The sequence below is a fragment of the Polypterus senegalus genome, chromosome 15 (genome assembly GCF_016835505.1).
Source record: "Polypterus senegalus isolate Bchr_013 chromosome 15, ASM1683550v1, whole genome shotgun sequence".
NCBI lineage: Eukaryota > Metazoa > Chordata > Cladistia > Polypteriformes > Polypteridae > Polypterus > Polypterus senegalus.
Window position 1 is genome coordinate 89258000 of NC_053168.1, and position 18338 is coordinate 89276337.

General features: G+C 38.5%; 1 protein-coding gene across 1 annotated transcript in view; it reads left to right on the forward strand.

Moving 5' to 3' along the window:
• The window catches only part of pnp4b (purine nucleoside phosphorylase 4b), a 100415-nt gene extending 82549 nt beyond the window's left edge, over nucleotides 1-17866 (forward strand). Inside the window, exons 4-6 of the mRNA XM_039737431.1 lie at nucleotides 7364-7539; nucleotides 10733-10923; nucleotides 16033-17866. Of these exons, the coding sequence (XP_039593365.1) occupies nucleotides 7364-7539; nucleotides 10733-10923; nucleotides 16033-16277 (612 nt within the window). The 3' untranslated portion in view covers nucleotides 16278-17866. The remainder of the gene's footprint in view (nucleotides 1-7363; nucleotides 7540-10732; nucleotides 10924-16032) is intronic.
• Nucleotides 17867-18338: the final 472 nt, after the last annotated feature.

Below are 18338 nucleotides of genomic sequence, written 5' to 3' on the forward strand. Positions count from 1 at the left end.
CAAATAAAAAATATTCATAGTAGTCCATAAACTTTGGGTCAGACTTATAGTCATTTGTACTACTGAGCTCAGCTTAAAGGTCCCTTTCCCACCATTCCCTAAGATCTTTGAAGGGTATATTATTTGTAATATTTTATATATTGTTATAAATCCTCTTTTGAGTCTTCATCAAGACCAACCAGTGTGATCTCTGTGGCTGATAGTTATGCAAGATGTGGAACATTTGGTAGGTTTCTTTGAAGAAAATTTCAGATTTGTATATAGGAAAAAAATGTGTAGCTGGAAAGTTAAATGTTAAGGAGTAATCTATACTAATAAAAGGCAAAGCCCTCACTGACTGACTGACTCACTGACACTCACATCACTAATTCTCCAACTTCCCATGTAGGTAGAAGGCTGAAATTTGGCAGGCGTATTCCTTACAGCTTACTTACAAAAGTTAAGCAGGTTTCATTTCGAAATTCTACACGTAACGGTCATAACGGTCGATAACGGTCGTCAACGTCCGCCATGTTGAACTTTCTTATTTATGGCCCCATCTTCACAAAATTTGGTAGGCGGCTTCCCTGCGCTAACCAAAACCGATGTACGTACATATTTCGATGGTATGACGCCACTGTCGGCCGCCATATTGAATTTTCCAAACGTCACTAATTCTCCAAATTCCCGTGTAGGTAGATAGGCTGAAATTTGGCAGGCTCATTCCTTACAGCTTACTTACAAAAGTTAAGCAGGTTTCATTTCGAAATTCAACACATAACGGTCATAACGGTCAACAACATCCGCCATGTTGAACTTTCTTATTCATGGCCCCATCTTCACGAAATTTGGTAGGCGGCTTCCCTGCGCTAACCAAAACCAATGTGAAAACTTATTTCAGTGGTATGACGCCACTGTCGGCTGCCATATTAAACTTTCCAACGTCACTAATTCTCCAACTTCCTTACAGCTTACTTACAAAAGTTAAGCAGGTTTCATTTCGAAATTCTATGTGTAACGGTCAACAATGTCCGCCATGTTGAACTTTCTTATTTATGGCCCCATCTTCACGAAATTTGGTAGGCGGCTTCCCTGCGCTAACCGAAACCAATGTACGTACTTATTTCGGTGGTATGACGCCACTGTCAGCCGCCATATTGAACTTTCCAACGTCACTAATTCTCCAAATTCCCGTGTAGGTAGAAGGCTGAAATTTGGTACTTATTTCGGTGGTATGATGCCACTGTCGGACGCCATATTGAACAGTCTTTGTTACTTATGGGTCCATCTTCAAGAAATTTGGTACGCGGGTTCCCAACGCTAACTGAATCCTACTTATGTACATATATATATCCATAGCCTGCAGCTCAGTCACCGTGTGAGGCGGCATTGGGTCCCCCATCCCAACGCCTCCCACGTGGTTGGCTGCCTGCCTATATAAGGCCGTCCGTCACTCCAGTCTCTACATTCCCTTCCTTGCTTCACCACGGGATTCACGTCTCCCTGCTGATAACTACAGCCTTTTTATTTATTCCACGGCTTCTCTGCTGTTTTATTGTTAATTTATTATGATTATAGTTATTGTGTAGGTATTTTAGACTTACTTTACATTGTTCAGGTACCCATTTCCTTTATCATTCCAACCGTACCCGCATTAACATGTCTATCGAGGTGATCACCATCGATCAAAGAACTGTCACTTACTGAGTGGTTTCCATGCCCGGAGATGGCACCTATGTTTTCCATTCTCTTTGTTACATATTGCACAGCCATATCAGGTTCACTCTTGATATCTGGAGAAACATTGTGTCTTATGTATTGAATGACTGGGACAGGTTCAAGGTGTGGACTGATGACAGTGCAGGAGATAATTCTACCACACAGGAGCATTATAAGAGTGAAATGCTTAAGCCCTTCACCTATGCATCTGCATGTGAGTTGATGGCTGCCACTGAATTGTTCGGTTGTCACTTTTAAGTGTACCAAAATGGCCAAATATTTTACACCTTTGGACAACTGCCAATGCCTCTTAAACATCTTAGATTCACAGGTGACGATTTCAGTAGTGGACAGTTTGATGTTTATGAATGTTTAAACTCTCAAAAGCTGGATGTGAAGTTATCGATGAAACCGGTTGTATAATTACAACGCTTGACAGATGCTGAATGTCACTTCAACACAACAAATCCTGCAAATACTGTCGTAATTGAAACAAACCATGAAACTCAAACCGATTATGACAGCAGCAATCCAAGCTGTGAGATTTGAAACAAGATTACTGTTCACATGGCCAACTGTACTTACATGCTTAAGAGTAAGCTCAGCGCACAGCTTGGTCATATTACAACCGAAGGGCCAAACTCACAATGTGGTATACAAAGAAATCCTTAACAAATAATTATTGGCATATTTTCCCTCAGTTTAAAAAGGTTTAATTTTCTTCTTAATAAAACTTTTAAGGCAGTACTTTGCCGCTGCGAAGCGCAGGTATTTTGATATATATATATAGTGGTGTGAAAAACTATCTATTTGCCTGATTTCTTATTCTTTTGCATGTTTGTCAAGCAAAATGTTTCTGATCATCAAACACATTTAACCATTAGTCAAATATAACACAAGTAAACACAAAATGCAGTTTTTAAATGATGGTTTTATTATTTAGGAGAAAAAAATCCAAACCTACATGGCCCTGTGTGAAAAGTAATTGCCCCTTGTTAAAAAATAACCTAACTGTGGTGTATCACACCTGAGTTCAATTTCCGTAGCCACCCCCAGGCCTGATTACTGCCACACCTGTTTCAATCAAGAAATCACTTCAATAGGAGCTGCCTGACACAGAGAAGTAGACCAAAAGCACCTCAAAAGCTAGACATCATGCCAAGATCCAAAAAAATTCAGGAACAAATGAGAACAGAAGTAATTGAGATCTATCAGTCTGGTAAAGGTTATAAAGCCATTTCTAAAGCTTTGGGACTCCAGTGAACCACAGTGAGAGCCATTATCCACAAATGGCAAAAACATGGAACAGTGGTTAACCTTCCTAGGAGTGGCCGGCCGACCAAAATTACCCCAAAAGCGCAGAGACGACTCATCCGAGAGGTCACAAAAGACCCCAGGACAATGTCTAAAGAACTGCAGGCCTCACTTGCCTCAATTAAGGTCAGTGTTCACAACTACACCATAAGAAAGAGACTGGGCAAAAACGGCCTGCATGGCAGATTTCCAAGACGCAAACCACTGTTAAGCAAAAAGAACATTAGGGCTCGTCTCAATTTTGCTAAGAAACATCTCAATGATTGCCAAGACTTTTGGGAAAATACCTTGTGGACTGATGAGACAAAAGTTGAACTTTTTGGAAGGCAAATGTCCCATTACATCTGGCGTAAAAGGAACACAGCATTTCAGAAAAAGAACATTATACCAACAGTAAAATATGGTGGTGGTAGTGTGATGGTCTGGGGTTGTTTTGCTGCTTCAGGACCTGGAAGGCTTGCTGTGATAGATGAAACCATGAATTCTACTGTCTACCAAAAAATCCTGAAGGAGAATGTCCGGCGATCTTAGGTGCTGCAACAGGACAATGACCCAAAACACACCAGCAAATCCACCTCTGAATAGCTGAAGAAAAACAAAATGAAGACTTTGGAGTGGCCTAGTCAAAGTCCTGACCTGAATCCAATTGAGATGCTATGGCATGACCTGAAAAAGGCGGTTCATGCTAGAAAACCCTCAAATAAAGCTGAATTACAACAATTCTGCAAAGATGAGTGGGCCAAAATTCCTCCAGAGCGCTGTAAAAGACTCATTGCAAGTTATCGCAAATGCTATCACACAGGGCCATGTAGGTTGGGATTTGTTTTTCTCCCTAAATAATAAAAACCATCATTTAAAAACTGCATTTTGTGTTTACTTGTGTTATACAGTAATCCCTTGCTATATCGTGCTTCGACTTTCGCGGCTTCATTCTATCGCGGATTTTAAATGTAAGCACATCTAAATATATATCACGGATTTTTCGCTTGTTCGCGGATTTCTGCGGACAATGGGTCTTTAAATTTATGCTACACGCTTCCTCAGTTTGTTTGCCCTGTTGATTTCACACAAGGGACGCTATTGGCGGATGGCTTAGAAGCTACCCAATCAGAGCATGTATTACATATTAACTAAAACTCATCATTGCTATAAGATATGCATCCCGCGTGGAGCTTGATTGTTTGCTTTTCTCTGACATTCTCTGCGCCTGACGGAGGGGCTGTGAGCAGAGGTGCTGTTTGCACAGAAGCTGTTCGCCTAGTAGATACGGACACACCTCTAAGAAATGCCGCTTTATCGCGGTGCTTTCGGCATATTTAAAAGCACAAAAGCACACGTATTGATTTTTTGATTGTTTGCTTTAATCTCTCTCTCTCAGACGTTCTCTGCGCCTGACGGAGGAGATGTGAGCAGAGAGCTGTTTGCACAGAGGCTGTTTGCTTAGAAGATACTGACGCTCCTCTAAAAAATTCCGTGGCAAACTTAAAAGCACATGTATTGATTTTTTGATTGTTTGCTTTTCTTTGCGAGCGAGCTCTCTCTCTGAAATTCTCTGCTCCTGAAGAGAAGATCTATTTGCATTCTTTTAATTGTGAGAAAGAACTGTCATCTCTGTCTTGTCATGGAGCACAGTTTAAACTTTTGACTAAAGGGTGTTATTTCATGTCTAGAGGGCTCTAATAATGTTAACAGTGTGGGAGAGTTTATAAGGGCTTAAAATATATAAAAATAACTACACAAACATATGGTTTCTACTTTGCGGATTTTCAGCTATCGCGGGGGTCTGGAACGCAACCCGCGATCGAGGAGGGATTACTGTATTTGACTAATGGTTTAATGTGTTTGATGATCAGAAACATTTTGTGTGACAAACATGCAAAAGAATAAGAAATCAGAAAGGGGCAAATAGTTTTCACACCACTGTATATATATATATATATATATATATATATATACTATATATATATATATATATATATATAGCAAAATACCCGCGCTTCGCAGCGGCGAAGTACTGCCTTAAAAGTTTTATTAAGAAGAAAATTAAACCTTTTTAAACTGAGGGAAAATATGCCAATAATTATTTGTTAAGAATCTCTTTGTATACCACATTGTGAGTTTGGCCCTCCAGTTGTAATATGACCAAGCTGTGCGCTGAGCTTACTCTTAAGCATGCAAGTACAGTTGGCCATGTGAACAGTAATCTTGTTTCAAATCTCACAGCTTGGATTGCTGCTGTCATAATCGGTTTGAGTTTCATGGTTTGTTTCAATTACGACAGTATTTGTAGGACTTGTGTATATAATCACACCACTGTATATAATGTGTGTGTGTATGTATGTACAGTATGTATATATATATAGAGAAAGATATAGATATATATATATACTGTATATATAATGTGTGTGTGTGTGTGTGTGTGTGTATATATATATATATATATATATATATATATATGACAGCAACACTCATAACAGTGACAAAACAATTACATTGACGATCACATTACGTTATTTTCAAGATGTTTCCTTTTCTTTTCATTACTTCTTTAACACACTACTTCTCTGCTGCAAAGCGCGGGTATTTTGCTAGTTGTTCATAAAATGCAAATACATTGCCCACATAAAGATCCCTAAGTGTCTTAATCCATACCATAAGTTATATAAGTATACCATAAGTTAAACATTCAGTAGGTTTGAGAATGTGGAACAAAGGTGAATATCATGTATAGAAGAAACAGATTAGAGCTTCACTACCTTGAAATGTGTGTTTCATTTGTTCCCATTTGTTCCATATTTTAAATAACTGGTGGATGACTGGATTACTTTGATTGGAGAAGAAAGCAGAGCATACCACAAAGGTTCAGAACAGGATTCCTTTTTCATTGCAAGCCACTCTGGTATGAATTCATGAATTTCTGGTGATGTATGTATATTTGTTGCCCAGTAGTAAGATAGAAAGTTAAGTAGTGCAATGTTACTCTGCTTTAGATCTTTGCAGTATCTCACCTTTTGAATTCATGGTCATTTTGAATTCAAGATGAATGATGTTACAGTTGAGTATAATTTCTTAAAGAATGATTTGTTTATGAATATAGACAAACACTGGGATAGATATAGTAGTTTAGGAAGGATGTTCATTTTGACTGTATTAATTCCCCCTGCTAAGGTGAGATGAAGGGTGGATCATTTGTTAACATCTTATTTGATTTTAACTACAGTACTTAAAAAACAGTATTTGGAAGAGCTATTTATATTTACTTACAATGGTTATGCCCAGATATTTGAACTGTTTTGATATTATGAACAAGCAGCTATCCAATATAATATGATGTGCTAGAGAATTCACTCGGAAAGACACTTTTATTGAGATCAATTTTGAAGCAAGATGTCTTGTTAAATTTTACTAACAGGTCTCAGACTAATGGCACAGATAATTGTGAGTCCGGTACGTAAAGCACCATATCGTCTGCATGAAGTGATATTTTGTATTCAAGTCTTTCTGTGTTAGTCTATTCTTTATTTTTGGTTTCTTCCAGAGATGAATAGCCTGTGACTCAATGGCTAATGCAAAAAGGATTGGCAATGGTGGGCGATCTTGTTGAGTACCTTGTTCTAATCTGAAGTCATCTGAATTTGTGCTATCAATGAGATTGAGACTAGGTCTCCAGGACTCTAAACAAATCCAAATCAGTGATATCATCTACTGATAAATTCTGCTGTTTGCACAGAGGCTGTTTGCCTAGAGGATACGGGCACTCCTCTAAAAAATGCCGCTTTATCGCGGTGCTTCGGCATACTTAAAAGCCCAAAAGCACGTATTGATTTTTTGATTGTTTGCTTTTTTCTCGCTCTCTCTCTCCGACATTCTCTGCTCCTGACAAGCATTCTTTGAAGAGGAAGATATGTTTGCATTCTTTTAATTGTGAGAAAGAACTGTCATCTCTGTCTTGTCATGGAGCACAGTTTAAACTCTTGACTAAAGGGTGTTATTTCATGTCTAGAGGTCTCTAATAATGTTAACAGTGTGGGAGAGTTTATAAGGGCTTAAAATATATAAAAATAACCATACAAACATATGGTTTCTACTTCGTGGATTTTCATCTATCGCGGGGGGTTCTGGAACGCAACCCCCGCGATCGAGGAGGGATTACTGTACTGCTTTTGTGGGCCATTGCTGCTCCATTCCTTGTTACATTTAAAATGAATTAATCCTGCCTTATATCCAATGCAGCCCAGGATAGTATCATCTAATGAAATAAATTGGTTTTAAATAGCTGGATGAATGATTTTTTTTCTGTTTAAATTCCACTTTTATAATTAAAATTGAGCATTTTATGTTCCTCCTTCAGGTAACCTTCCCAGTACGGATATTTAAACTGCTAGGTGTGGAAACTATAATAGTAACAAATGCATCAGGAAGTCTTTCCCAGGATTTCAAAGTAGGAGATATCATGATTATCAAGGATCACATTAATCTACCTGGCTTTGCTGGACAACATCCATTATGTGGGCCCAATGATGAAAGGTGTGTACAATCATCATTACCTATAACAACAACATTTATTTATATAGCACATTTTCATACAAAAAGTAGCTCAAAGTGTTTTACATAATGAAGAGAAGAAAAATAAAACACAAAATAAGAAATTAAAATAAGACAACATTAGTTAACATAGAAAAGGAGTAAGGTCCGATGGCCAGGGTGGACAGAAAAACAGAAAAAAAAACTCCAGATGGCTGGAGAAAAAAAAAAAAATCTGCAGGGGTTCCAGGCCACGGGACCGCCCAGTCCCGTCTGGGCATTTGCCTGACATAAATGAAATAGTCCTCTTTGTAGTTAGGGTTCTCACAGAGTCACTTGATGTTGATGGTTATACAGACTTCTGGCTTTTAATCCATCCATCATTGTTGGAACATCACGGTGCTTTGAGTAGATGGTGGTGGCACAAGCCACCACCAAAAGGACACTGGAATAGGAAACAGAAGAGAGCGTAGGGGTTAGTACAGATTTTAAAGCCACCATGAATAGTTATTATAATGAGTTGGATATACAGAGTATCAGGATTTTAATTACAGTGACGTTATGAGAAGGCCATGTTAAAGTAATGTGTTTTCAGCAGTTTTTTAAAGTGTTCCACTGTATTAGCCTGGCGAATTCCTATACAAATAAAAGTGTAGATAACAACAGTTGTACAGATTACGAGGTGCCATAAAGCCATAGAAATTAAAGATTTACAGGTTGTTTTATGTATCCTATATTTTTATCCATCCATTTTTAAACAATGGTTATATAAAAGGGCAGAGAGTTTATACCTTTAAATTTCCAAATCTAGTGCAAAGCAGCCATGTTGAAGAACGGAAGATGCATTCTGACCTTGCAGAGTTTGAAATTAGCAAACCTATAATGTTTAAAGTACAGTTTGTCTTCCAATGCTACAGTTGTGAAAAGTAAATGAGCTTTGTTATTTACAGCTACAATTACAACTTAAATTCATTTTTATAGTGCTCTTCACTAAGTTAAGGTGCAGAACACTGTGAACAATTCTCAGTTCAAATGCAAGTATAGATTTTACTAATAACTAAATACAGAACTAGCACACACAAATATAGGCATGTTAAAACACACAGAGAACAAGAAAGAAACTGCTTAAACATAAATGGAAACCAACGATATCTGTTGTGAAATAACCAGCCTCGACACACACAAAAAGAGGCCACCCGTATATTGACCCTGGGTGTAAAAGGATATAAATAATCCCACTGATGTGTATAGAATGGAGTTCAAGACTGAGCAGAGAAGGAAGTGGTCTGTTATTTAAGGCAGGAAACCAAAAGTGATGTCATTGAGGGCCGGAACCAGAAGTGATGTCAGTATTGGGGCTGGAAATGGCAGTGACGCCAGTCTTGGGGACTGAACCGGGAGTAGACTCTTCGAGGTTGAATCAGGCACAATTTCCCTTATTTGGTCTGCAGAGACAACAAAGAAAGGTTTAGTGCACCCCAACACCCCCTGGCCTGGCGTAGAATTACCATCGCTTGGTCCATTCAGCTTTCACCTATGTGCATGTGTGTGACACCGCCCATTAATGAACTGAAGAACTATGGCCAGTTGACAATGAAGGAGATTAAAATTGTAAAAGAGAAAGTCAAAAACAAACTTAGACACAGTCACAGTGCTGGAGACCTCAGCCAACTAGCCATCTACCCTCACTCCCAGGCATTTTACAGTGGAGTCTTTGCTGGGTCATCCAGTCTAATGAGGGAATATTTCTATCCAATGATTCCAAAGCTCCATTATCCAAGATGAGTTTTCTATATGCAGGACTGCAGCCTGGCAGTAGAGCAGTGTCGCGCCAAGTACCACATCCAGATACAGAGAAGAGAAATAGAATAGAGGAGGGTTAGTAATGGTTTAAAAATTCTGTATTACTTATATTTCTGTACAAATAACTAACAAACAGGGATGCAATATGCACAGCTAATCAGCAGCTCTAGTTTTACTATATGTAATTGATGAAATCAAGCATAACCTATACTACATTGTTCTTTTTATACATTCAATCAATTTTCTTTTACTTTATTAATAACCAAACAGAAAAGAAAAGTGGTGTGACTTTAAAAGACGGAGATGAAGGTTCACCATATTAGGGCAATCATGGAACTGTGATAGTCAGAGGAAAGTCAGATTTGGAACAAGAGCGAGCAACAAAATCAAGAGAAAGGGAAGAAGGACATTATGACATTATGAAGGAAGCTAGTATGAAAATTAATTCAACACATCATTCAAGGTGACCTGTTGGAGATCAATTATTTGTTCTAGTGGTGGCTCCCAGCTGGACACATAAACATTGGTGTACCAAACCTTATCTGTCAACCTTTTTGTGTTTTCAGTCAGTTTGCGTAGTCCCTGCTATTCATAGGTGGTTCATCAAAAAGGTGAGGGAAATGCTCAGAATAGAGTGACAGATTCTTTTCAATGTAGAGAAGGCTCAGAAATGAGTGCCAGGTAGACTCTAAAGCTCTTCGAAAGGTTTTGATAGTTCGGGGGAAAAGGCAATTCTGATAACCTTGACTAAATTTGTGCAAACAAAAAATTACTATTTGTGATGATGGAGAACAGTAATTCCCAGTTTGAAAATACAGAGGGCTAGGAAAGCGTGAGATTTAATATTAGCCTTTTTGCTGCTGGACCTGAATAGTTCAAGGGTGTCCCTTCACATTATGCTCAATACCGAAGCAATATCTCAGTAGGAAGTACAACCATATAGATATAACTGATCCACGTCTCAGTCTTGCTCCTGAGGCTCTGTTAGTTGGATCCTTTAGCTTTTCTGTATCTTGAAGCAATGAATGTACTCTTTGTATTATCGAGACAAAAACTTGTATACAGCTCCAAGATGTTGCAATTTGAGGTTTTTATCATTACTCATAACTTGAAGTCCTGAAATAAATGTAATAGCTGCTTTTGAGACTTCCTCTAGTGTTGTTCCGTCTTTTATAAAAGAAAGGGCACAAAAGGCCAGCAATAAGTGGAAGTGGCAGGTGGGAAAAGCCAGTTAATGGCACATAGTGTGCGGTAATGGAGAAAATCCAATCTCAGCACAACACCAGGGCTACCTGCAGCATTCATCTCCTTGTATGATGTGCTCATCAGACCTTCTGTTGGCTGAGTGATGATGTACCCATTTGTAACGGGAAGCTTTATAATGTCTTTAAAGGTTTGGAATCCGCTTCCCTTGTATGTCTGATGCCTACAGTGAAGAACTGCGCAAACTAGCTCTTGATACCAGTGTCGAACTTGGTTACTCAGACTTTGTGCATGAAGGAGTGTACTGCATGGTCAGTGGACCCAACTTTGAAACTGTCGCTGAAGCCCGTATGCTGCACATTCTGGGAAGTGACTCTGTGGGTAAGTGTTTTACCAAGCCACATAATCTTTGTAAAGGTTTGCAGGTGTATAGGGTTACTATTGTCACATACTGAATGTACAAATTAATGGTTATTTTTTATTATTATTTTTACATATATATTGTTTAATATCTCCATTTGCATTGTTTGTTTTGTTCTGCTGTGAAAATTGTTGGCAGTGGGGTATGGAATATGCAGAGCTAAATTCTGTTAAACTTTTTAGTGGAATCATTCTCTCATGGTCCAAGAAGGTGCCTATTTGTGGAGAAATATGTATTGTAAATGTAATTGTTCATATTATGAAATGAACTGTATGTAGTGTATGTATAGTTAATGTAATCTATAGTTTTATTGTGAATATTAGGAAAACAAAGTGTAGGAATATGAAATATTTTTGGTTGATTTATCATTCCTTTTAGATGCAATAGGTAGTCTACCCTGCAACAGGTTTTAGCTCTGTTAAGGGGGGTTGTGCTAAGTTATTACTGTTGAGCAGGATATGCAGCAACAGTTTTCTGATCATACTATTTCCATACTGTCTTTACATTAAGAAAGGTTGAGAAGTTAATGTCATTTGTAATGGACATTGGGAACATCAGTTAGGTTAGGTTTAACATGATAATTATATTTGTTATTTGGTTTAAGTCATGTAATAAAGTTCTTTACATTCTAAGAAATTCGTTATGAGTGATTTAACTCATCAGAATCTTTTGTCCTGCTTGAAGTGGCACTTAACATGTGCATTTACATAAATAATGAAAGTGATGACATAAGCACAGTGGCAGCATGTCAAATGATACATCGATCCTCCCAAGTTGATGTTCCTCTGTATCCCCCCAGATCTTTCATGATTTCTCTAGAATAGTCATATTAGCACATCTTCTCCTTGAATATGTGATATGTTGAGCTGGCCTTAAAAATCCAATTGGTGACTATGAAAATAATTTTTTTGTTGTGAAAAAGGAGGAGAGAGAGAGAGAGAGAGAGAAAGAGAGAGAGAGAGAGCAACTGAGGTGAGAGATATGATCAATGACTTACAGCTGGCATATCTTCATTTGTGAATTTTCCATCACTGTCTCAGCTTCTGTAGACACTTTGGCTTCACTAGGGTAGGTACATGTTAGCTTTATTGATTTAGATCACAACTACAGCCTCACATATGCTTCACATATTCTCCCAGTCCTCATTTTATATTGTATTCATTTAAAAGATACAAATGTAAACTCTAGCAAATACATTTCTATTGCTCTGAAAGCCTCTTACACCTGGAGCAAATGGAAATGAGCTCATTATTTATGAAAATAAATTTTTAATTTTAAACATTAAAGAATCATGAATGACAAGTAGCACAGTGAGAAGTGCTGCTCACTGGACCTACAATTGTGTCCCCTTAACCACCTCAAAATTCTCTGTATTATATTCTCATCACATGTTCATTCCATTTTTCTATAATGTATTAGATGACTTTGTCCAAAATGAATCTGGACTCAGTGAGTACTGCCAATGAATGGACTTATGACAGGCTCTGCAGAGCATTCAACCCCTGCTTATAATCCTGTTAACCCAGTTTGCTCCCTGGTCATTTTCTCCAGGTTACTAGCATTTCTTTACAATCAATTTACCACTTGCCTAAGGAATATATTATTCCCCTTTTGTGTCACTGAAATTTAGGACTTTAAGCTCCAAAAGTACGAGATGACTTGCCATTTAAATGTTTTTTGTTCATTTTGAGATCTTCTCTTTAGTGTTTTGGCTAAGCTGATAAAGGTTTTTAAAGAAAAAGAAACAGTTCTGGATAATTTAGGGCTGGGGTCCATGTCAATGCATTAGTTGCCCAAATGTTTTCAGTGCATTATACTTCCCAAAAGCACAGTCATGCAAGCATATATCAGTTGTTTATAGTCGGAATGTAGTTTTTAAATAGAAGTAGATCCTTTGGAGAAAATACCAAAGCAATAAGCTAACTGCATGCAAATTTGGCAGGTGTGCTGAAATTGGAACATTTATGGCACACATAGATGAGGAGGAAACTTAAAAATAAAAGAGGGAGCACCGTGCAATAAGAACAAGTGACTTTGTAAGAAAATAAAGCCTTAAAAGCCAGAAATGTCATTTTAAAATTGCAAACTGGACAGGTGAACTAATAAGAAAGTGAAAGCTCAGGAAGTGAGTAGATAAGATGATGTGGCTCACCTGCATGATATTTTAGAAGTGTGGAAGGCAATTCCACCATACCTGCAATGCGATCACTTATCTAATTTGAGTCATTGAAACACTGCTCCTTGCCGTCTTCAGTTTTCAGTCATTATATGCTCAGTATAGGTATCCTCTCATTTGTGAAAGTGGTTTATGTTTAGGCCACTGGGACATTAGTGTTTTGTCAAAGAGCAGAATACTTAATTTGAAGTTATCACTCACTGAAGGTGAAATGTATAACAGGTTAACAATGTCTCAGCAATTTGAATTATTTGAGATTTGTAAAGATCTCTGAGACTGTTCCTCATAACATAAATGAGATCTTTCTTCTTATTTTAAGTAGAATAATACATCTTTTTCCCACTGTGTAACTGTTGGTGGATTAGAATACTTCGAAATTTTTCCAATGTAGAAGGTATGTCTCTTTAGCAAATGAATTACAAGTAAATAGTGGCATTAGTGTGGCTTTGGACAGGAGACCAGATTAATAGTGATAACTAGTGAGCACTTCAGCATGGTAAAATGCTAAAACATGTCCACCAGGACAGGCCTGTATGTATTATATATATATATATATATATATATATATATATATATATATATATATATACAGTATATATATTGTCAGAGGTGCCAGGGGCGACGACCCGGCCAGAACGCCATAAAGGACCAGAAGAGGGCGTGTGCCCGCCTTGAATCACGTGGGGGCCACGGGTTGAGGGCATGGAAGCCCAACCCTGTAGGGGCCCGTGGTCACTGCCAGGGGGTGCCCCAATGCCTTGGGAACCCTGGACCTCAGTACTTCCGCCACACCAGGAAGTGCTGGGAGGAAGAGAAGCAGGGACACCCGGAATGCTTCCGGGAGTACAGCCGGCACTTCCGCCACACAGGGGCGTGTCGGCGGGTGATTGCCGGGGAGCACCTGGAGCATATCCATTTGAGGCTGGAGTCGGGTGGAAGAAGGACTAAGCAGAGGAGAGTGGAGGCGGCCTGAAGGGTGGAGGCATTGTGTGTTGGCCAGGACTTTGGGGACTTGGGGTTTGTGTGCACTGGGACTTTGTAAATAATAGTATTATAAATAAACGTGTGGTGGGTGAAAAATAACATGTCTGCCTGTCTGTGCCCGGTTCCGTTCATAATATATATATATATATATATATATATATATATATATATATAATTTTTTAATATATATATATATATATATATATAAGACTAGGGGGCTTTGCTCCCTGCTGGCTTCGCTTGCCAAGCCCCTGGCCAGCGCTACACACTAGCCTCTTTGCGATTCTGCCACTCGTGTATGGGGCTGTGGATGTCCAATTTAAACAGAATGTAATTTTCATGTGAAGTGTTACATTTGCATCTACACGACATATAACTGCCCCTGATTTTTGCCTCCCTTCCAGAAAACTGCTGTTGCGGAAAATTCTTAATAAAGAAGTTAAACAGGCAGGCAGGTTCAAGCCCTTTAATTCTTTTCCATTACATTTTCAAACAAGTTGTAGTTGAGATTTCAAGCATGCCTTCCTCTGCACCTATTAATTGGAATCAAAATAAAGAATATGTTGCAACATTATCTTTAGCAACCCTTGTATAACATTAATAGCTTTAATGTATGGTCATCCCAGAAATGCACTTTACATCCACTAGTGTTATTGCTGCAAAGACATTACAGACGATCATGCAGGGCCAATCTTGCTCTTTAAGTAGACACGGCTGCTAAGTGTTATTTTGCAAGCACTGTTTAAAATGGATATTCATTTCTACTGAGTCATGAAATCTATATAATATCATGGACAGGTTTAATGTTCTAATGTCTAGTAGCAGCTGGGTTGCATAGGATTCTAGAAGTTTCAGCTTATATTGTAATGTTGTTAAAAAACTACTGGCACCTTTTTCATTTCTCCCAAGAAAAATCAGCTATACCATTCTATCTTGGTAAATGACTCTCATCTCATTTCTTTGAATACAGCTGTTTTTAAAAATGTCTCAATGTCCCAAATATGTTGATACTGTACAATGTGACTGGCCATTCTACAGCACTGCCCAAGGAGTTACTTTTCTTCCTAAGCTTTCAGAAAAGTATCTCCTAACTAAACCATAAAGAAACATCAAACTGAGTCGCTTACTTTCTTTGGATATCCCCTGCTGAGGTTAAATCTCGTTATCAATGTGGAATGAAAAAGTGAATTTCATTAGGCCTCAAGCAGTTCGCTCTTTTAAACGCTCTTTGAACGTGACTTGACTTGATCTTGCTGCTTTTGTTCTTGTGTCCTGAACAAACCTTCTAAGGCAACCATTCCTGCTGAACTCACATCTCAAGTTTGATTTATAGAAAGATGTAAGATGTGTGTGCGAATGTGTGTCTCAATCTCTTTTCTTTTCCCTAAAAGAAAAACATTAGCAATAGCCCTGAAATGATTTTCTGTAGTTTGTGTCTGGACCCTCGATTAAAACAGCACTGCATTCAATGTATTCTTTGAATCAAAAGGCATCCTGATCAAGACAGACTTGATCAAAGCTGACTCAGTGAGCACTGAGCAAGATGTTAAAATCAATTTGCAGTCATCATGGTATCAATGATATTCTTTCACTCCTTTACAATATAAATGCTGTCAATTTAATGAGCGATTACATTCCTTTTTAATGCTATACATGTGTCTCCTGTGTGGTCGAGTACCTTAATTGGCATGATGCTGTCTTTAAGTGTAATTGGTTTTTTTTTTTTTTTACTTTACAAGCAGTTTAATTCAACAAATGGTATCCAGGAGTTACTCTATTAAGTATTGATGTATGCGAAATGTTTTCCTTAACATGGGCCTCATATTAACTATGCATGGCGGTGGTGTGTTTTACAGGTAAACACGTATTGTTGTGTCATTAACATTCTCTATGTTCTAATCCCTATAAGGTATGAGTACTATCCCTGAAGTGACTGTGGCAAAGCACTGTGGCCTCCGCGTATTTGGACTCTCGCTCATCACCAACAAAGTGCCACTGGACTACAGCAGTGAAGAGAAGGTCAACCATGAAGAGGTTCTCCAGATCAGCAAAATGAGGGCTGAAATGGTGCAAAGTTTAATCTATGCAATGATTGCTAAATATGACATAAATGAATTAAACCAATCTGTCCAAATGAATTGTCAAAATGAATAGGCCAAGGCTTCAAATTCACTAGCAGCACCTGTACTCTTCCATTTAAGGCAAACTTATTTTATTATTTACAGCAACTGTATGTTTCAAAAGGAAAAAAACAATCACCCTTCATGTAAATAATTTTATTTTTTTTTACCTTTAGCCAGCAAGGTAGCATAATGGCACAAAGACTGGGTGTGCATAGTTCTTCTGTGAGTACTCTGCTTTTCTGTCCACATCCCATGATGTCGATGTCAATGATGTTCATTCTCAACTGTACAATACAAATGCTGATAATTCAATGACTGATCACATTTTTTAATTTTTAATAACACATACATCTCCTGTTTGGTCTCCTTCTGCTTTTTCTTCCTCTTCATGTTTTTCCACTTCTTTGTGGGGTTGATGTGCTTGATCAACCTTCTCCATACAGCATGGTCTTTAACCTCGTCTCAGGAAAGCCATTTTCTTTCACATCTTCTTTTACTTTATCCATCCACTTCCGCTTTGGCCTCCATTGCCTGCTATTCTCCTGTATTTCCATTCCCAACTCATTCCATCTCTTTTGCCAAAATATTAATTGTCTGTCCTGAACTCATGTCCATACAACTTTGACCTCCTTCCCTGTACTTTCTTAGATATCTCTCTCATTTTTGTTTTATCTCTATTTCCTTTTCTGTCCTTTTTTGTAACTCCACACATCCATCTTAACATTCTCATTTCGTCCACATCTAACTTCTTCTCCTGTGCTCCCTTTACTGCTCATGTTTCAGCTCCATGCATCACTGCTGGTCTTACCACTGTCTCAAAAACCTTACCTTTAACCTTTGCCTTAATTCCTTGATTACACAATACCCCTGATACCTTCTTCTAATTGTTCCACCCACACTGCACTCTATGGGTTATCTCTGCATCTCATTTTCCATCTTGGGCTACTACTGATCCTAGATATTTACATTTATCCATTATTTCCAACAGTTCTTCCTGCAAGCTGAGGCCTGAGTTTTGTTGATCATCAAACCTCATATATTCTGTCTTCTTTCTACTTATCTTCTACCCTGTATCTCCCAGCGCCCCTCTCCATTCTTCCAACCTCTTCTCCACTTTCTCTTTTCTGCTGCTACACAACACAATGACATCAGCAAAGGTTGATTGCTCATTTATTCCATGACTCAACACATCAATAACCATACCAAAGAGGTAAGGACTTAAAGAAGATCCCTGGAGCAGACCTACTCTAACTGGGATATTGTCAGTTTCTCACTACCTGATACATATCCTGGACAATCTTCTATTAATTAATCTGTAGATGAGTCGGGAGGTAACTTTTAAATTGTGCATTTAGGTCTTGCACTTAATGTCCTGTCCTCTCCTTCAATATTCATCTGCTGCTACTCTGCTCATGATAAACAAAACAGATGAGCAATGTCAAAGCAGGACCTGAGATTTTGTAATGAAAAATCACAGTATAAAAATAATTGAAACAGTATTATCCTTTCCAATTCCGTAGTGCATCCGGGTGCTCCAGTTTCCTCCCACAGTCCAAAGACATGCAGGTTAGGTGGACTGGCGATTCTAAATTGTCCCTAGTGTGTGCTTGGTGTGTGGGTGTGTGGGTGTGCGTGTCCTGCGGTGGGTTGGCACCCTGCCCAGGATTGGTTCCTGCCTTGTGTCCTGTGTTGACTGGGATTGGCTCCAGCCGACCTCCGTGACCCTGTGTTCGGATTCAACGGGTTGGAAAATGGATGGATGGATGGATGTGATTTTTTTAAGTAAAGGTATGGAGATTTCTGATTGTGCTACAACAGACAGAACTCATGCATGTCTTTATTTTATAATTTTAGAAGGAGGCATGGTACAGTTACACTAACAGTAGCCATGTATTTTTTTTCTTGCCTCCATCCATGGTTAATGCTATGTGAAAAATAAAAATTTGGGTAAACACAACTTATACAGACTGAAAAAAGTTCTAATCACCGGCACTCATGTTGAATCTACTTTGTCTGCACAATGGTGGTGGTTGAAGATGTTCCCCACTATATGTGTAAAGCAGTTTGAATGGGCTAGAGAAGCAGTATTATG